General features: G+C 35.6%; 1 protein-coding gene across 1 annotated transcript in view; it reads right to left on the reverse strand.

The window, feature by feature from the left end:
- RNF17 (ring finger protein 17) overlaps positions 1 to 20,198 on the reverse strand; it is a 125,354-nt gene extending 105,156 nt beyond the window's left edge. Inside the window, exons 1-3 of the mRNA XM_044668311.1 lie at positions 20,000 to 20,198; positions 17,092 to 17,189; positions 10,351 to 10,442 (exon numbers count right to left, since the gene is read on the reverse strand). Of these exons, the coding sequence (XP_044524246.1) occupies positions 10,351 to 10,442; positions 17,092 to 17,189; positions 20,000 to 20,198 (389 nt within the window). The remainder of the gene's footprint in view (positions 1 to 10,350; positions 10,443 to 17,091; positions 17,190 to 19,999) is intronic.
- Positions 20,199 to 22,164: the final 1,966 nt, after the last annotated feature.

A 22,164-nucleotide genomic window follows, 5' to 3' on the forward strand; every position in this document is an offset into this window, starting at 1 on the left:
TTTTAATTATCAACATAATTATATTCCATAGAAGGGACCATGATGTTCAATAATGATATACAGTAGGAATTCATTTTACATTATCTCACTAAACATAAATTTAGGTATATGTGACTGGCATTTGAAAAAAATAAAAGGCTGAAAAATATGTAAAATAAAAACCTTCAATTACATGTTAAATCCACATCATTTTCCCAAGCAGTATAAAGTCTTGCAGCAGTTCATCCAATTACACTTATCACTGAGAAGTGTTAGCGAGTCCTTATGTTATTTTGTGCCAAACATTAGCTCCTGCTTGTAATAAATTAGGTCCTCATCACAGTAATACTTCTTTTTGTTTTATTAAAACTATTTAGTTATCAATAATGGCCCCAAAGTACAAAAGTAATGATGCTGGTAGCTCTGAAAGGATTAAGAAAAGTTGTAAAGTGCCTATATATTTCTGAATAAGAACTACTTATTAAATAAAAAGGTTTGTTTTTATGACTGATTTTTTAATTTATGTGAGAGGCTTTGGAGTATATAGTGGTCACATAAAACAAGACCCTACTGTATTCTTAAGAGTTGAAAAGCCAAAAATATCCATATTATGAATATCTTATAAAAGCAAGTTATATTCAAACAGTGAGTGTTCATAGTTGTAAGTTAAGTTTTGTAAGAAGCCGTGCCTGTGGGCACAGTTTGCAATTGGACACTTGAAATCTTGGGAGAGTCCTGATGCCACCCTGGGGAATGAGACCAATCATCGGTTGGGTTGTGCCCTATATAAGGGAGACAGAGACTGGACCCTTGGACTCATTCTGGAGCCTGGGATCCACGGTGGAAGGGTGGAAAATGTGGGTTTAGATAACTTAGGCAGGATTTATCTAACTTAGCTGACAAATAGTAACAACTTATTGTCAAACCCAACAATCTCTGAAGCTACAAAATACATTTCAACCAAAAATTATTCTTCATCTGACTCAGGGCTTGTCAGCCCTGGGCCAGCAGTCAAGCATCAATTAATCAAGCTACCATCTAATTTGTCTACATGCAAGCAGTGTCAACCAAAGCAGGCCAGATCAACCAGTGGCCTGCCTGGGCCAGTGGGCCTGATTAGTTCAGCTGTCAACATTCTAAAGCTGTTAGATATAATACTTATAAATTAGGATCAAACTACATTTAGGGATTCCTAATAACCCTCTTCCCTTCTACCTGTTTCCCCTTTGTTTTGATTTACACCAGTAAAAGCCTTGTTTTTAAAAGTCAATCTAGCTACTGACCTTTTGTTGGTTTGACCTGGCAACAGGTCAGCCTCAAAGAAGTATTAGGGCAAGATGAAGGGAAGAGGGTTATTAGGAATCCCTAAATGTAGTTTGATCCTAGTTATAAGTATTTTTATCTAACAGCTTTAGAATGTATACACATATATAGTAAAAGAAATTGTACATATGCATGTCCAGTGTCACCTAATGTGGTATGTTTCATAAAACAAGATAAATCAGATAGGAAATCTACTTTGCATACAAAATAGAGTAAATCATAGAATATTAGAGTGCAAAAGGACTTTAGTATTATTACCATAGGAATTATTACCCTCATTTTGCAAATGGGGTAACAGAGGTAACATGGTCACATAACTAATGTCGAAGAAACAGTTGAAACCCAGATCTTCTTGCTTCCAAGTTCAGTATATTTTGAACTCTAACAACTTGTTTCTCATGTAAAGTCTAAAGGATTTTAGAAATTACTACTGTAACATCTTAATTTTATAGATGAGGTAACAGAGGTGCAGAAGTACATTGATTTGTTCAAAGTTCCTTAACTGTTATGTAAAGAATCCAGGTCTCTCAGTCTTTCTGGCCAGGATTCTTTCAAATGAATCATTATGCCTTCCTCATTAAATTATCTTAGGGAAATTATCACAGGTTAATCATCTAAAAGATATGTAATCAAGCAACCAACATGGGCTTACTGTGTGCTAGACATTGTGCTAGGTACTGAGGATACAAGTATAAAGTAGCAAATAATCCCCATTTGTGGACCTTACATTCTAATAGGGGAACCAATATATAAAAATATATATGTAGCATCAACATGAAGTTATGTATACAAACATAACAAAGTAGTGTGGGAAGGAGGTAACTGGCAGTTGAGGAGAGAGAAGCTGATCAGGAAGGCATCTCACAGAAGGATGAATGCCTGAGTCGTATCTTAAAGAGTATCTTAGGTAAGGGGGGGGTATGCTTTCCAGGTATATGGAATAGACACACCTAAAGGCAAAGAGGTAGGCTATGGAACACCCTAGGGTGAAGAACAGGTCTTCGATTTATCTAGTTTGCAGAATGCAGAATGCAAAAAGGAGAATAAGGTCAATAATACTGGAAAGTCAGGTTAGGACTAGGTCATATATGGCTTTTAAAAGTTAAGGGGGGGGGCGCAATTGGGTAGCTCAGTGGATTGAGAGTCAGGCCTAGACACGGGATCAAATCCAGCCTCAGACACTTCCCAGCTGTGTGACCCTGGGCAAGTCACTTGACCGCCATTGCCCACCCTTACTACTCTTCCACCTAGGAGCCAATACACAGAAGTTAAGGGATTAAAAAAAAGTTAAATGGAAGAATTTCTATTTGATTCTATAGACAATAGGAAGCTACTGGAGTTGGTCAAGAAGGGTAAGTGACATGGTCAGATCTGAGCTTAAGGAAAATCATTTTAGCAGCAGCACTGGAGTGGGAAGAGACTTAAAGCTGGAAGACTAATTAGGTGACTTGCAATAATCTAGGTGAGAAGTGATTAAAGCCTGAACTAAGGTAATAGCTGTGTGATAGAGAAGGAACTGGATGCAAGGCTCTATTTAAGGTAGAATTACTAAGATTTGATAACTGATTAGGTATGCGAAGTGATGGAGAGTGGGGACATTGAGATTCCTAGCCTAAGTGACTGGAAATATAGTAGTGAGTTTGACAGAAAGAGGGAAAGATTTATGGGAGAAAAATGAATTCAGATTTAGACATGCTAAGGAAATCTCCATGATATTCAGTTTAAAATGGATAACAGATAACTGGTGATGCAGGTCTGAAGCTCAAGCTAAGACAACAGGGCTATACATAGATGTGTCATTATGTGATGATTACAATTAAACTCATGAGAACTGATGAGGTTACCAAGATACAGAGGGAGAAGAAAAAAGGGCCTAGAATGGACTTTTGGAATATACTCAGTTAAAAAAGGTGAAAGGAATGGTACATAGGCAAAGAAAACTGAGAAACAGTAGTAGTCAAATTTATAAAAAATCAAGCCATTCCCCAATTGACAAATGATCAAGGGACATGAATAGACAAGTTTTCACTCGATGAAATCAAAACTATCAATAAACACATGAAAAAGTGTTCTAAATCCCTTCTGATTAGAGAAATGCAAATTAAAACAACTCTAAGCTACCACCTCAAAGTACAGTCCAAAGGAGATTAAAATGCAACTGTTGGATATCCATTTTTATTTGAGTCTGACACATTGATATAGGAAATATTCAACAGTCAAAAGTACGTATTAAATACCTACTATGCAAAAGGCATGGAGATATAAACACAAAGAATGAAAAACAATCCTGCTCAATTGGATAAAATGACAGCAGGGGAGAGTGATGAATGTTGGAGGAGATGTGGCAAAATTGGGACATTAATGTATTGCTGGTGGAGTTGTGAATTGATCCAACCATTATGGATGGCAATTTGGAACTATGCCCAAAGGGCTTTAAAAGACTATCTGCCTTTTGATCCAGCCATAGCACTGCTTGGATTATACCCCAAAGAGGTAAGGAAAAAGACGTACAAAAATATTTATAGCCGCGCTTTTTGTGGTAGCAAAAAACTGGAAAATGAGGGGATGTCCTTCAATGGGGAATGGCTGAACAAACTGTGGTATCTGCTGGTGATGGAATACTATTTTGCTCAAAGGAATAATAAACTGGAGGAATTCCATGTAAACTGGAATGACCTCCAGGAATTGATGCCAAGTGAAAGGAGCAGATCCAGGAGAACATTGTACACAGAGACTGATATACTGTGGTACAATCGAACATAACGGACTTCTCTACTAGCAGCAATGCAAGGATCTAGAGCAAGGCTGAGGGACTTATGAGAAAGAAAACTAGCCATTTAGCCATTTTCAGAAGAAGAACTGTGGGGGTAGAAACACAGAAGAAAAACAACTGCCTGAATACAAGGGCTGATGCAGATATTATTGGGGATGTAGACACTAAACAATAACTTTAGTCCAACTATCAATAATATGGAATTAGGTCTTAATCAATGATACATGTGAAACCCAGTGGAATTCTGCATTAGCTACAGGGAGTTTGGGGGAGAGGGAAAGAATATGAAACATGTAACTATGGGAAAATATTCAAAATAAAAATAAAAATATAATAAAAAAGAAACCAGTTAATGATGCTTTAAAAGCTAAACAGAAACGGCCTCAGCCACTTCCCAGCTGTGTGACCCTGGGCAAGTCACTTGACCCCCGTTGCCCACCCTTGCCAATCTTCCACCTATGAGACAATGCACCGAAGTACAAGGGTTTAAAAAAAAAAAAAAAAGCTAAACAGAGGGATTGAATTTAGGGGCAATAGAGAGCTGCTGGAATTCAATGAGTAGGGAGAAATACGGTATAATCTGGGTTTAAGGAAAATCACTACCAGCAGTACGGAGGATTCCATGGAACAGGAAAGAGATATTAAGCAGGGAAATCAATCAGAAAGCTGGTATAATCAATCTCAAGGCAAGGTGTAATGAAGGCCTCATCTAGGGTAATGACTTCATGAGTAGAAAGGAATTGGATATGAGAGATGCTGTGGAGATAGAAAGGTAAATTCCTTTTTTTTTAGATTTTAAATTTTAAAGGTAAAGTAATGATTGGAAATGTCGATTGAAGAGGCTAGGATAATGCCAAAATTACAAAGTTCAGAGTGAAAAAAATGGTGATACCTTTGATAAAAAATGGGGCAAGAAGGATCGTTTTTTGGAGGAAGTAGAGGCTTAATACACATTTGGTGACTGTTTAATATTTCCTAACCAGTGATGTCAAATTCGAATACAAAAGGATCCCTTTTCTTTTGGAGAGTTTTGTTTTGAAGGTGATGAGTTTGAAATGTGCCCAGAATAGTGAGTGTGAAAAGTCCAAAAAGAAGACAATTGGTGATGTGACTAAAATTCAGGAGAAAGAAAAACCACAACTGTCATTTGACCTGTTTTCATTTTTCCCCCTGTAACTGGGATTTACCATTTCTACTTCATCACTTATTCATTCCTTAATACCTCAGAATCTGAGTTCTGCCACTCTTGTGAAACCACCAAATCTAGTCCTGTAGTACAGGGGCAAGAGCCTTGGATTTATAGTCAATAGCCTTGATTTTAAATTTCAGTTCTGCCACTTAGGCCTGTATGGCTTTGGTAAAGTTGCATAACCTTTTTGTGGTCTTCAGTTTATTTTATTCATTGGAATCTTGTTAACTTCCAGTTAACTCTTCCAGAGTTAGAACAAATGACCTTTAATATTTCTCCTTAATATTTTGAAATCTATGGTCCTTTGATACAATGTAAACCTCTTGAGGGCAGGGACTTTCATTTTTGCTTTTGTATCCTCAGGGCCTAGCACAGTTATTTGGAACAAATTAAAGCCTTTAGAAATTCTCAATGATTGATTCTATTGCTCATTCTCAACTTCTCTGGAAAATTACACTGCTACCCATGCCTCCTTGAAATTCTCTCTTCCAACAATGTCAAAGATTTAGAGCTGGAAGGAACCTTTAAGTCTTCTAGTCCAAACCCCTCATTCACTTAGATTTTATATTACTATATTCTCCTTGTTTTCCTTCCTATTTCCTTTATACACTCCTCCTTTTGTTCATCCCTAAATATAAGGATTTCCCAAGGTCTTTTTCCTATATACTTTCTCCCTGATTAGCTCTCCCATCGCTTCAAATATTAATACTATGGGAGTGATCCCCAAATATAAAGATTTTTTGGATCTTCTGCCAAGTTCCAGATACATATTTCTAATAGTGTACTAGATACTTCTAAATAGGAAGGCCTACTAGTGTCCTCCAACTCAACATTTCCAAAACTAAACTCATCATTTCCTCATTCAATCCCTATTTCTGATACTATCAGAAGACATCATTTAGGAGTCTGACACCACAAATCTCTTGGTTACCAACTTGAAACCCGAGATCTTTTGACCCCCCCTTCCTCCTCCATTCCAGTCAGTTACCAAGTCCCACTAATATACTTCCACCTATATACTTGTATTGACCTTCATTACTAGCACCAAGAAACCAGGCAATCACCTCATACCTGGATCACAGTGAAAGACCCCCAGATGGTCAGAAATTCCAGTGGTTATCTAATGTCTACTGGACTAACTCTTCATTCAAGGCACCTACCTTCATTACTTAAAGCTGTTCTCCCTGTTCCTTCACTGCCTCTGCTTGTCAAAATTCTGGCCATGTTAAAATCATATTCTTTCATGACTACTCTAGTTTATAGTTGTCTCATTCTGATATCATTCACCACAATCTCCATACCATTTATTCAGGTACTTAACTGAACAGCAGAATGGTATAGAGCAGTGGTGGAGAACTTTTTAGAGATGGAGTGCCAGCCCAACCCCCAAGTGCAATGTCCATGCCTCCACCTTAACCACATCCCCCAACTGAGTGCTGATGCACCTTGCCCCACCCCTTACTCCACCCAAGGGAGGGACAAAGCACTACCACTGGACTGCTGGGCAGGGGGGCCAGGTGATGTACTCAGACTTGGGGATCGAGGCAAGGGGCAAAAGTGCTCTGCTCCCCTCTAGTTATGTGAGCTATGATCCCCTCAAATCTAGGGGGGAAAAAAGCAAAAAAGCCCCAGCTTACAGGAAAACCCCTTATTTATTGGAAAAGTATAACCCTCAGGTTAAATAACATCCAGCCCATCATGTTCCAGCCTCCCTGAAGCAGTTTTTAAATCAGGTTTTAATCTGGGTGCAGGGTTGATGGCTGATTGGGAGATCACTACCTTCTAGAGCTCCTAGCCCACCTGTTCCGCCTTAGGCAGGCACCCCTTTGAATACAAATTGAACAGGCTAATAAGTGAGGGGACTAAGATTATAAATTAAACCCAGATTTGCTTGTGAAAGAAACTGGGGGAGGGAGCTGTAGAACAGTGAAGAGGCTATTAGCCTAGCCTCAGGTTCATAAAACTTATTTCTAAATCACTACACTACAGTTTTGAACATTTTTTAAGTACAAACTCAAAAGATGCATCCCCAAATCCCCAAAATACTTTGTAAAGACAGTGGTTGCTTCTGATAGCAAAAACATAAACTGTTTCTGTCTCACTCAGGCCAAAAGTTAATTAAGAGGGCATTGTATTCTGAGTGGGCTGGGGAAGTCTGGTCCTAGATGGGATGCTGTCTAGAAGAGACCTGCTTATTAACTCCTACTGGAGTGAGGAAGAGCAGCTCAGTTGTGCCGCCCTCTGGCTTTCTAGTTAGGAACTCAGTGCTACAGGGATGGGGTGCACTGGGTCCTTGGCATATGTGTCCAGAGAGGTCTATGCATGCCATCTCTGGCATACATGCAGTAGGTTCACCATCATGAGTAGAAAGGCTAGAGTACTGGATTTGAAATCAGTAAGACCTAGGTTTGAATTACATCTCAGACACAAAGTAGCTCTATGGCCATGGGTCACCAAACTCCTCAAAGACCCTGATTACTGATTAATAGCGTTAGCCCAAGGTTATTACCAGGATCAAATAAAATTTTAAGGAGAAAATGCTTTAAACACCTAAGATTTTATACCATTGTGTTTATTGAAGAGGCAAGTTCCTCATAAGTGGTCCTTTATTATGATACAATTTAACTTTGAAAGTTAAAAATTTTATACAACTGTAAGGTATTATAGTGGGCTTGAAAGTAGGTATGGGGTCTGAATCCCAAAGAGGTCAGAGATAAAAAAAAAAAGAACCTATCTGTACAGAAATATTTTAGCCACTATCTTTTTGCAGTGGCAAAGAATAGGAAATCAAGGGGACATCCATCAATTGCAGAAACGGCTGAATAAATTATAGTATATGGTTGTCATGGAATATTATTTCACAATAAGAAATGATGATAGGATAACTTCAGAAAAACCTGGAAAGACCTATATTAACTGATGAAGAGAAATGTGAGCAGAACTAGAACACTGAATACAGTAACACGAGTATTGTACAATGATCCATTGTGAAGGACTAAATTATCATCAGCAAAACAAGTTTCCACAAAATCCACAAGGAACTCATGATAAAAAATGCTATACACAGCCAAAGGAGAACTGTGGGGAATCTAATTACAGATCAAAACATGCTATCTTTCATTTTATTTCCTACATGAGTTTTTTTATTGTATGTGTGATATGTCTTTTGTCATGACATGGCATGAGCAATACTGAAATATGTATTGCATAAAAACACTGGGATTACTTATATCAGACTATATACACTGCCTTGGGAGGGGAGGTGAGGAAGGAAGAGAATCTGAATTGTAAAATGTCAGAGAACAACTATCAAAAATTGTTTCTACGTATAATTGAAAAAAAGAGTACAATAGAGAAATTTTTGTAGACTATTCTTTTTGTACTTAAAATGGAATATGACAATCTAGGTGAAATGGGTGAATATTTACAAAAATGTAAATTGCTTAGACTAACAAAAGATGAAATAGAATTCTTAAGCAATCTTATTTCAGAAAAAGAAATTGAGCAAGTCATCAAGGAATTTCCTAAGAAAAAATCCCCAGGAGCAGATGGATTCACAAGTGAATTCTATCAAACATTCAAAGAACAACTAATCCCAATGCTATGCAAATTATTTGACACAATAAGCAAAGAAGGAGTTCTCCCAAATTCCTTTTATGACACAAATATGGTACTGATTCCAAAGCCAGGCAGACCAAAAACTGATAAAGAAAACTATAGACCAATCTCCTTAATGAATATAGATGAAAAAAATCTTAAATAGAATACTAGCAAAAAGACTCCAGCAAGTGATCATGATGATTATTCACTATGATCAGGTGGGATTTATATCAGGAATGCAAGAATGGTTTAATATTAAGAAAACCATCCACATAATTGACCATATCAATAATCAAACCAATAGAAATCACATGATTATCTCAATAGATGCAGAAAAAGTCTTTGCAAAATATAACACCCATTCCTATTGAAAACACTAGAAAGTATAGGAATAGAAGGGTCATTCCTCAAAATAATAAACAGTATATATTTAAAACCATCAGCAAGTATCATCTGCAATTGGGACAAGTTAGAAGCTTTCTCAATAAAATCAGGAGTGAAGCAAGGATGCTCATTATCACCTCTTTTATTCAGTATTATACTAGATATGCTAGCAGTAGCAATTAGAGAAGAAAAAAATTGAAGGGATTAAAGTAGACAATGAGGAGACTAACCTATCACTCTTTGCAAATGATATTATGGTATACTTAAAGAACTCCAGAAAATCAACTAAAAGGCTAGTGGAAATAATTAACAACTTTAGTAAAGTTGCAGGGTGCAAAATAAACCCATAAAAATCATCAGCATTTCTAATATTTCCAACAAAACTCAGCAGCAAGAGTTAGAAAGAGAAACTCCATTTAAAATCACTCCAGACAAAGTACTTAAAAAGGACAATAAAATAAAATTCTGCCTCTCTACTACCACAGATAACTATGGAAAATTAGAAAAGTATAAAACTGAAAACAGGCATAACTATGGAAATCAAGAAAATAGGAAACATAGTTTGGATCTATTTTGGTTCTAACACAAGCTGTGTTCTATGTCACTCATCTCCTCATAAATACACAATGTTTATAAAATATTCAAGTCACTTCCTACTCTTGCCTATACTTCTCCCACTGTCATGCTTTTTTTTGTTCCTAATTCCCACTACTGTGATAAACTCTATAGTTCCAGAAAGGGAAAAGTAACCAGATAATCTTGTTTTACATAAAGATTCTGCTCTTTCCTTTGTAATGGTTTCTTTTCTAACATACTAAAACTTGACTCTAAGCTTTCCCTTTGTTGTTCTGGATAGTCTTGTACTTGTTACTCCCTGTATTTCCTGTGTGGCTTATTGGTAAGTTTTATCTTTTCAACAGGTGAGAATAAATGTATGCAAGAGCATTCTAAAGTCAAGTCTATAAACAATGACTGAACATTAAAACATGTTTTTAAGTACATGTAAAACATTTAACAAGCTTAATATTTTTGAAGGGAATTTTAGATAATTATTTAAGTGCTCAAGTAGTTTGGTTTAGAATTTATTACATTCAAAACATACTTTTTAGGCTGAAATTTTTCTTCATAAGCATCTTCTTCAACATATCCATCTAAAGGGTAGTAGCCTTGTTTTTTGTTTATAGTAGTAACCACCTTTTAAAAAGGAAAAAGAATGTTAGTGGTAGCAAATACTCTTTTCTCATCAGTAACACCAAAATCATAACTTTTTATTTCTAAATAAGATTCTAGAATACAAATCAGAGAGTGAAATGATTTACACTTTAAATGCTCATAAATATGACCATAAGTGAGATCCTTTTTGAATCCAAGATCAAAACTGCATGGAATATATAACATTACATGTCTCTATAATTTTCAAAGAATTAGAATTTAGTAAATTTGTACACAACAGTACTCCTCTGTCATTTAACCCACAATTGCTGATCTGGGGGACAAAGAAGAAAAAAGGAAATCAAAGAAATTTAGAGGCAAAATAGACACTGATATAATAGAAAGACTTAGTGATGGGATTTGAACCTCTTATCTACAGTATTTACTGTGTATGTGACCTTAGACAAATCTTTCTGAGCTCTATTTTCATCTACTACCAAAAAAAAAGATACCTTAAGTACATCTTACAAAGAGTATTGAAATGAGACAATATCTATACAAAATTCGCAAAGTTTAATGTGCCTATTTGATTATCCTCAGTTGCTAATTCTACTCCCAGGAAAATACTTTGTAACTATTTCATATTCTTATCTGTTGATGTTATTCCTTTCTAGTAGACTGTAAGTTCCATGAAAGCTGGGTGTGTGTATTTTTGTATTTTTATATTCAATATGTAGCACTTAGAAGGGAAAAGACTGAGTCTAGTTTGTGTTTGTGTGTGTGTGTGCGCATACGTATATGTTTATTGTATGTATGTGTATATAAATATATATAAATATATATGCCAGAAACTTAGTTAAATGATTTTTTCCCTAAACAAATATAATTCATTTGATTCCCATAATAATACTGCAAAGTAAGTATTATTATCCTCATTTTACTGTGGAGGAAACTAATGCATCAGCATAAGTTAAGTGACTGGCCCAGGATTACAGAGTTAAGTGTTCAAAGGATGGATATGAACTTGAGACTTCCTGACACCAGATCTAGCCTCTCCATCCACTGCACTACCAGCTCCAACATATATTCATTGAATTAATTGCTATAGCAGTTAAAAAGGTCAAGAGAATACCAGGGGTTATCAAGAGAAATGGAAACAAGAAGTTCTATGAAATGTGGGTCATATGATTTAGAATGTGGAAATTTTTAACAATATTATACCACAGAAGCTACAGAACATATACTTCAAGGAGACTGCTTTTATTTTACAAAGATAATCTGAATGGAAACAGAAATGTCTATCTTCTTCTCAGTGGTACTGGGTACCTTTACAAAAATTGAGCATATGTTAGGGTACAAAAACTCAGTTAAATGTAAAAAGCAGAAATATTAAATGCATTCTTTTCAGACCATAATACAAAAAATTATATATCATAAGGAATCATGGAAACACAAAATAAAAATGAATTGGAGACTAAATAACTTAATTTTAAGAATGACTGGGTTAAAGAAGAAATTGTAGAAATAATAGTTTCATTAAAGAGAATGACAATGAGAGTATACCAAACCCTATAGAACAAAGCAAAAGCAGTAGAGAAAACTTTATATCTCTGAAAGCTGATATTAATAAAAGAGAAAGAAAAGAGCAATGAATTGGGAATGCCATTTAAAAGATCTAGAAGAACAAATCAAAAATCCCCAATTAAATATAAAATTAGAAATCTTAAAAATCAAAGGTGAGATCAATAAAATAGAATATAAGGAAAAGACCAAATAAAAATAGATAAATCACTGGTTATTATGATAAAAAAAAAAAGAGAAGAAAACCAAATCACTAGCATTAAAAGATGAAAAGGGTAAATATAACACCAATGAAGATGAAATCAAGAGTCATTTTGCTCAGTTATATGCAAACAAATTTAACAATGTAAATGAAATAGAAGGATCCTCACCAAAAAAACCCTACCTAGACTATTGGATGAGGAAATATATTATCTAAGTAAACCTATATCAGAGAAATAAATTGAACAGGGCATAAATGAACTTCCTAAGAGCATCAAGACCAGACATATTTACAAGTAAATTCTACTAAACATTTAAAGCAACTAATTCCAATATTAAATAAATTATTTTAAATTAAAGGTAAATAAGGAGATTTACCAAATTCCTTTTACAAAATGAATATCTAGTTGACACTCAAAACAGGAATAGTAAAATTAGAGAAAGAAAACAGACCAATTTCATTAATGAATATGGATACAAAAATCCTAAATAAAATACTAGATAAGAAATTATACATTGTGACCAAATAAGTATTTATACCTGGAATGCAAAGATGGTTTAATATGAGGGAAACTATCAACATAATTGATTATATTAATAACAAAAGTAACAAAAACAACATGATTATGTCACTAGAAACAGAAAAAGCCTTTGACAAAACATAATACTCATTCCTATGAAAAACACTGGAAAGAATAGGTGTAAATGATTTCTTCTTAATATGAAGCATCTACCTAAAACCATTTGCAGGTATTATTTGTACAAGGATAAGCTGGAAGCCTTCCCAATAAGATCAGGAGTAAAACAAGGATGCCCATTATCACCAATATTATTTAATGTAGTATTAAAGATTCTAACAATAGCAACAGAAAAAGAAATTGAAAGAATTAAAATGAGCAAAGAAGTAATAAAATCATTTCTGTTTACAAATGAAATCATGGTATACTTAGAAAATCCTAAAGATTCAACTAAAAAGTTGAAACTATCAATAATTTTAGCAAAGTAACAGGATATAAAATGAATCCATAGAAATCATTAACATTTTTATAGATTACTAACAAACTCCTGCAAGAAGAGATAAAAAGTGATACTCCACGTAAAATAACCAGAAAGAATAAGATACCTGGGAGCATACCTGCCAAAACAAAACCAGAAACTACATGAACATAATTATAAAACACTTTTTATGTAAATAAAATTAGATCTAAATAATCAGAGAAATATTTAGTTGTTCATGAATGGGCTGAGACAATCCTACCTAAACTAATTAATGCTATCTTAATTAAATTATCAAAAAATTATTTTTGAACTAGAAAAAATAATAACAAAATTCATTTGGAAGAACTAAAGATCAAGAATATCAAAAGGAATGATTTAAAAATGTAAAGAAAAGAGGTATTATAAATCAGTAATTTTCAAAATTACTTGGTACTGGCTAAAAAATAGAAAGGTAAATCAGTGGAACAAGACAGACATAATAAACAGTAGGAAAAGATTATAGTAACCTACATTTGAAAAAAGCATAGATCTAGATTTATGGAGATAAGAAATCACAATTTGGTAAAAATTGTTGAAACATATGGAAAAGAATCTGTAGAAACTAGGTAAAGACCAATACCTTATATTATTCACTAAGATAAGAACAAAATAGATAAATGATCTAGACATTAAAGGAAATATCATAAGTAAATTAGAATAGGGAACATATCAAAATTGTATCAGATTGTGGATAGAAGAGGAATTTGAATCAAAAAAAGAAATGAAGAGCATTCTGAGATGTAAATAGGTCAATTTTGATAACATTAAATTGGAAAGGTTTTGTACAAATAAAACAAATGTTGCCAAGATTAGAAAGCAGAAAACTGGGAAGGAAATTGTATAGACAGCCTCCCAGAAGATTGTCTCGTTGCTAAAATACATAGAAACTCTTGTCAAATTTTTAAGAAGAGTCATCCCCCAATTGACAAAAGGACAAAAGATATGAACAGTTTTTGGATGAAGAAATTAAAGCTATATATAAGTATATGAAACAATGCCCTACATCACTACTGATTAGAGAAATGCAAACCAAAACAATTCTGATATATCAACCTCACACCTATCATATTAGCTAAAATGACAAAAGGGCAAAATGACAAATGTTGAAAAATGAGGACACTAATACACTGTTGGTAAAGCTGTAAACTGATCTGAATACATTGGAGAACAATTTGGAATTATAAAACTGTTCATACCCTTAGACTCATTGCTAGGTCTATTTCCCAAGGGTATCAGGGGAAAAAGTAAAAGAACCTATATGTTCCAAAACATTTTCAGTAGCTCTCTGTGGTGACAAAGAACTAGAAACTAAGTGGATGTCCATCAATTGGGGAATGGCTAAACAAACTGTGGTATAAGAGTGTGTTAGAATACTACTACACCATAAGAAATGACCAGGCTATTTTTTTAAAAACTTGAAAAGAATTACACAGGATAATGAAGAGCAAAATGAGTATAACCAAGAGAATATTATACACAGCTACAGATTTAATATTTGAAGAATAACTTATGAAGGTTACATAACCTCCAGAGAATGAACTGAAAATGGAAACATGAATTTAAATATACATATCTCTTTCCCAGATGATGCCTTTTAGGGATCAGGGAAGGAGGGACTGAGATACCTATAAAAAAATTCTATTAACAAAACAAAAACATAAAAGATGATCTAAGATCACCTCAAAGTTCATAGTCCTAAAATTTTACTTTTGATATTGCCAGTTAAATTTAGTTGAACCTGTTTTCTTCACTAATCTTAGGCTGATCAACTCAATTTATAAATTTATTAACTCCCCCACTCCTTTTCTAAACTTCTGACTTACAATCCATACTAAGCATCGGTTCCAAGACAGAAGAGTAGTAAAGACTAAGCAACTGGGGTTAAATGACTTGTTCAGGGTCACATAGCTAGGAAGTGTCTGAGAACAGATTTGAATCTAGGACCTCCCATCTCTCCAGGCCTGGCTCTCTATTCCTAAGCCAGTTGCCCCTTCGATAGACACTAAGACAATGAAGAGACAGAAAAGAAAAGAGAGATCAAAATGGGGAAAAGAAAAAGCAAAGAAATAAGGAAAGGTTACAAAAAGATATATAATGCTCAGCTCACAACTCAATGAGGTCTCAAAAGCATCAATACCTACAGAAACATTAAACACTATTCAAAGCACCATAGAGTTTGTGGAAGAGACTCTTTCTTCAGCCATCTAAATTTTACTCTAAATTTTAGAGTAACAGGCAAATCTGGCACTTTGGTAGCTCTGTCATTTCAATGATATAATGTTCTTTCCATTGCATTTCTCTTAAACCCCTTTACATTTCTTTATCTAACATGATTCTTATCCATTTTGACCTTATATCTTTCACAGAGGACCTATCACCCAGTAGTCCTAGAAATTGTAAGCTATGGCAATAAGACAAGAAAAAGAAATGGGAGGAATAAACATAGGAGAATATAAAACTATCCCTTTGCACAAAAGTTAGTGGTGGACTTAGAGAACCTTGGAAAGTAGTCGACTAAAAATTAGATAAAATAATTACTTTAGCAAAGTCACAGATATTTTTAAAAATCCTCATAAATTATCAGCACTTCTGCATAATATCAACAAAACTCAGGGAGAAGAGATAGAGAAATTCCGTTTTAAATGACTCCAGGATATACAAAATACTTGGGAATCTACCCATGAAGATACACACAAGACTATATGAATACAACTATTAAAAAGGTCTTGATCAATGACACATGTAAAACCCAATGGATTTGCACGCTGGTTCTGGGAGGGGGCTGGAAGGAGGGGAGAGAAAGAACATGAGTCATGTAACTATGGGAAAATATTCTAAATTAAATAAAATTTTTAAAAAAGATTACAGAAATAAAAAGACAAATAACTGAAGAAATATTAATCATCTCTAGAGGTTAAGCTAAAAAGATTAAAATGACAATACAATCTAAATTACTTATTAAGGGCCATACTAATTTAACAAAATATTACTTTACAGAACTAGAAAAAATAGCAAAATTCATTTGGAAAAATAAAAAGTCAAAAATTTCATAGAAAATAAAAAAAGGGGGGGGAGTCAGCAGTATCAGGTCTCATACTGTATTACAAAGCAGTAATCATCAAAACGATTTAGTAGTGTTTAAAAAATAGAGATGTCAATCAATGCAACAGATTAGGTATAGAAAATGCAGAAACAAATGTATTAAATAGCATTGTGTAACTGGGGTAAGGACTCACATTAGAGTGCAGTCTGGCAGAAATTAGGTTTATACCATACATCAAGATAAATTTCCAAAGACAGATAATGACAGATATGAAGTATATCATAACAAATTTATACTATAACAATGATATTGTAAGAATGAACAATTTTTAAAACTTAATAATCAACCATAATTCTAGAGGACTGATGAAGAATGCTGGCCACCTAATGGTAGAGAAATCATAAAACCCACATTTTTGGACATGGTCAATGTAAGGATTTGTTTTGCTTGACTATACTTAGTTGTTAAGCTTTTGTAATTCTGTATTTTTCCTCTACAGGGGGAGGGGAATGAAAGGGGAGAAAAAAATTCATTTGTTATATACATGGGTTTCTTTTCAGAGAGAAGAAAATTATATAATTATAAAACAAAAACAAAAAAATAAAAATAAAAATGTATAAATGTCACTTGCAATGAAGTTTCTGACATGAATGGTTAAAGTTTCCTCATCTTAAATTTTCCTTTATCAATGAAATCACAGGCCTCGTTCCTATTCTATTCAGGTATATTTAACTTTAACTTCTTACTTAAATTAAGGAACTAATATATTCATTGTTAAAGACTTAGGATATCTAGAACACAAATGAAAAAGACAGCCAAAAATCTTACCTCACAATCAGGGCATACAACTGTGCTATATTCTTCAGTTACTGACAAGCACAATTCACAGTAAGCATGTCCACACTGAAGCTCACGGTGGTGACCTGCTGATGAAATTAATTCTACTGTGAATTAGCTGTATTTGTTTATTTTGTTTTTCTTTTAACATTAAAAAAATTATTAATTCAACAAGCACTCAATGAACACCTATTATTGTGTAAAACACTAGACAAGCTATGGAGGAAAACTTTACCACAGAATAAATTTCCACTTTTATAAACCAAGTTTTAAAAAATAAGAGGCACCAGTATGAAATGATAGATAAGGCTCCTCCTAGATAGGAAAACCTAAGTGTGACTCTGAACAAGGTCCTTAAGCTCTCTGCACTCTAAGTAACTAACTCTCTAAAAATCTAAGTTACAGACTTGCAGTGATGGAGGGAATTCTCAATAACAATTAAGTTCAAAGTTCAGTCAATAACCCTAATCCATGTAAAATCTTATATTTCCAAAAGTAGTTATAAACCTAGGTCAACATAAAAAAGCACATCAAATTTAAATAATAGATATAAATTAGAAATTGTTATTACATAGTTGTCTTAGTTTTATAATTTAAAAGTATTAGCTTATATATATAAAATTAAACTTTATAAAGGCCAAGGTGGGTCAGAGAAAAGAAAATTCATGAGCTTTATATAAATTATGGCTACCTCTCACTTGTAGCCCTGGAAAATAATAGGTTTCCTGTTAAGAAAAAAAAATGCAGTAGCTACATGATTTAACCAGATTGAAATCAAATCAATGAGAATGCATAAACAAAAACTAAAACTGCATAAATTTATTTTTAAAGTCTTATTTAGGTTTCACTGAAAAATCAAATGCTGTAAACAATTAAAATCTCCCAAATGGAGGGATCTATCCAAAGCAATGACATTTGGTTATTATTAAAACTTCTTAAAAGTACTGAACGGGGCAATTCTGTGGCACAATTCTATTTAATTCACTTAAAGTGCCACATTAAATACAGAACTAAGACTAGGCATTTGTACTCCCCAGGTCATTTGCATAATTTCTTAAAAATCTTCCTTCATCTTATATCCCACATCATCTTTTTTTCAAAAGCAAGTGAGGGGTAGCTAGGTGGTTCAGTGGCTTGCAAGCCAGGCCTGTAGATAAGAGGTCCCGGGTTTAAATATAACTACTTCAGACACTCCTTTGTGACCTTGAGCAAGTCACTTAACCTCAATTGCCTAGCCCTTACTGCTCTTTTGCCTTGGAGCCCATTCTAAGGAGGAGAGTAAAGGTTTAAAAAAAGGCAAGTGAAAAATATTCATGCCCCCAAAAAACAACACTACCTAAAATACAAAGAAGCTTTTGCCTAAGCAAATAGAATTTCCAATTGGTCCAACTTTGAGGGAGCTTTCAAATTTTGGCAGAAAATACAGCAGAGACAAGAAAGGCTATCCAATTTTAAGGAAAAAGTAACCCATTAGTCAAAACCAAGTAAGACTTGGATATGGGCAATTGCTCCTTATCCAGCATAAATGTTATAGGTAATAAGCTTGGCAAGATCTTGAGTAAAAAGAGAAGATAATGTTTTGAGGGAATCTGGTTGAACAGTGTTGTCAGCCCAGTATAAACACACCAAATGGGGATTAGAATATGCTTTATGAGTATTACAGGTGCTGTATCTCACTAACTAAAGTAGTTGAGGTATCATTATGTCTTATTTTAAACATTACATAAGAGTATCATGCTGGGCAACATACAAGTGGTTTGTCACAGGAAGAGAATGTGTACTGTTATCCTGAGCTTGCAAAAAAGATTTGCAAAGATACTTTATATTCATTGTAACAGTTGATCTTCACAATCACCATATAAGGAAGGTGCTGTTATTATCATTCACATTTTGTGGGACGGCTCTGAGGCACTTATCTCATAAGGGCTTAGCTGGCAGAAAGATAGACCCTAAAAGCTAAAATAATATGTGCTGTCAGAGGGGAACCTGGGTCTTCCAAACAGATGACATAAAAGTGTGACTGCAAAACTGTCCCTTTAGAGGCACATCTACATCATCAACGTTAACTACATCAACAGTTTTCACAACTTGTTCTGGTGGAAACCATCTCATGAAAAGGAATTGAACTGACACAGAGGAAAAGGGGGAAAAAACATCATGTTTTCACTGTGCACAGGGTGACCCTGCAGAATAAAGACCCAACTGATTCTGTCACTTACCACCTGAATGCCTTGGTTACCTTTCTGACCTGTTTCCTTATCTGTAAAATTAAGGGGTAGGGCTACAGAACCTCGTAGATTTCTTCTAACTCTAAATTTCACAGCTTAAGACCCAGGGAATTTATTAAATGGAGGGCTGGAGGGGAGAGTGAGAAGGGGGAAGATAGAGGGAGGGAGATGAGATGGAGAAGGGTAGGAGAGGGAGAAAAGGGGGTGGGGACAGAGAGAGGGAGAATGGAAAAGAGAAGGGAAGAAGAGAAGGGGAATAATTTAAGAGGGAGAAGAATGGAGGAAAAAGGAAAGAATAAAAGAAGGGGAGAGGAAGAACGGAAAATGAAGGGGAGGAGGGAAAATAGAAGATAATGGTCAGATCAGGAGAAGGGAGAATGGTATTGACAAAATCCACTAAAGAAGGGGCTTTGTAGCCAGAAAGTCTTGGAGGTGGGGAGGGCCATGACCACTCCCAACCCCACTGCTTTCCCCTCCCAACGAAGAGGGAGCAGCTTCGTGTGTATGTGAGGGGGTTTGGGGGGAGAGGATGGGAATAGAAGGGGATGGTATTGGGGGAGGGGAGAGGAGCGGAACGTGGCCACAGCTTCGCCACAAGGCCTCTTCCCAGGCTCTCACACTAGACCGGGGCCTCCGAAGGCAAAGTGGGCTTGTGGGTAGGGACTCCATACCCGCCGCGGCCACAGAGCTCCTTCCACACCCGCTGCACAGGACCTCGGTGGGGCCCCAGAGCCGACTCTTCCTCCTAGGAAGCCGATGAGGAGGAGGGGAGGAAGAAGAGGACGGAGGAAGCCGAGCCGTCGAGGAACCCACGCCAGCCATCGCACCCGCTACCGCAGCAGCTCCCGTCGGTACTACCGCAGCCTCCATCTTGTCCACTCAGCCCCACAGCACGTGCGACCTCGCAGACCTCGTGCATCTCCCCAACAGGCGAGCCAATCAGTGTAAGGGGGGGAGGGTTCCCCGTTCAGCCAATGATTGGAGCTAGGAAGAAATTAACTCGTCCTCAGATGCTGCTTTGCTCTTTATTCAATTCACTTGAGCTGCTCAAGAACTGTGCTAAGCTGAAAATTTGAGAACCAAAGGAATGGTCTCCCAGCAGGGAGTTTAGGGATGGAAGGGGGCCTCTGCAAACAATGGTTTACTAAAGTTTCAAATCCCACCTCAGGCCCTCTCCAGCCAGATATCCATGCGTAAATCCCTTGACCTAAATTTCCTCATCTAAAAATGAAGATAATAATTTTCCCAATTACAAAATAAGAATGATCAGTAGCTTACCCTAAAGTTTTGAGGCTTGAAGAGGTGAAGTGCTTTGCAAACTTTGCTTTCTAAACGTTAGCTCTTTGCTGGAGCACATAACTAAGAGAAAATGTTAATAGAGAAGCTCATCCCTGCTAGCTTTTGGAAAATTGTTAATGTGATCATGTCATCCCTGCCTTGCTCTCCCTTTTCAATTCCGACTTTTCAAATCTCTTATTTCCTTCAGAAATCAACTCTTGTCACTTCAATCTCATATCAATTCTTGACTAATTCAACCTCAACCCAGCAGCTAGTACCCTTCTCCCCAAGATACCATTGTATTTATTTCTATATATTTATATATTATCTCTCCCCAAAGAACTGAAACTTCTTCAGTCAGGCAATGGGTATTTATTAACAAGTATTTACCACGTGGCACAAGAATTATACTAAGCCCAGGGGAGCTCACAATCTAATTGGGGAGACAATATGCAAACAACTGTGAACAAACATGCTTTAGATAGAATAAATTAGAGATGGGGTAAGAATTATTTCATTTTGGCTTTGTATTTATCTCCAGAGCCTAGTATAGTGTTTATTTGCCAACATTCTATTGCTATGTGAAAGACACCTATGAGAAATCCAAAAAAGCACATAGGATAGTACCTATTATAAATAACTTGACAACCTGTAAAGGGAGAGAGGGTAGTGTCATTTATAACTTTTTTTATCTTCCCCTTTTCCTCTGCCAGGCCTAGTTCAGTGCTTGCAGAAAGCAGGTGTTTTTGTTGTTGATTAATTGTACCAGAAAGAGGAATGAATTCAGAGCCTGAGAACCTAATTTTTTTTTAACCCTTACTTTCTGTCTTAGAATCAATATTAAGTATCTGTTACAAGGCAGAACAGTGGTAAGGGCTAGGCAACTGAGTTTAAGTGATTTTCCCAGGATCACACAGCTAGGAATTAACTGAAGTCAACTTTGAACCCAGGACTTCCTATCTCCAGACCTAGGTCTTTTTCCATTGAGCCACTTAGCTGCCCATATTTATAAAGTTGAGGGTTTGATTTTTTTAACCCTTACCTTCTGTATTAGTATCAATTCTAAGAAAAGTGGCAAAGGTTAGGTAGGCAATTGATATTAAGTGACTTGCTCAGGGTAACACAGCTAGGAAGAGTCTGAGGTCAGATGTAAACCTAGGACCTCTATACACCAGGCTTAGAGCTCTAGCCATTATGCTACCTAGCTACCCCTTGAGGACTTAACTTTGAAACCCAATTCTACTACTTACTAATCCTGTAATCTTGAGAAAAAAATCTCACCTCCCAGACTTAGTTTCCTCATTATATTAGAAGAGCTAGGTGTTACAGTGGATAAAGCCCTGGGCCTGAAGTCAGGAAGACTCATCTTCCAGAATTCAAATCTGATCTTGGACACTAACTGTTTGACCCTGGGCAACTCACTTAACTCTATTTGCCTGAGTTTCTCATCTGTAAAATAACTTGGAGAAGGAAATGGCAAACCACTCCAGTATCTTGGCCAAGAAAATCCCAAATGGGGTCACAAAGAGTTGGACATGACTGAAAAATTATTGAATAA

Source organism: Gracilinanus agilis, chromosome 3, assembly GCF_016433145.1.
Source record: "Gracilinanus agilis isolate LMUSP501 chromosome 3, AgileGrace, whole genome shotgun sequence".
Lineage (NCBI taxonomy): Eukaryota > Metazoa > Chordata > Mammalia > Didelphimorphia > Didelphidae > Gracilinanus > Gracilinanus agilis.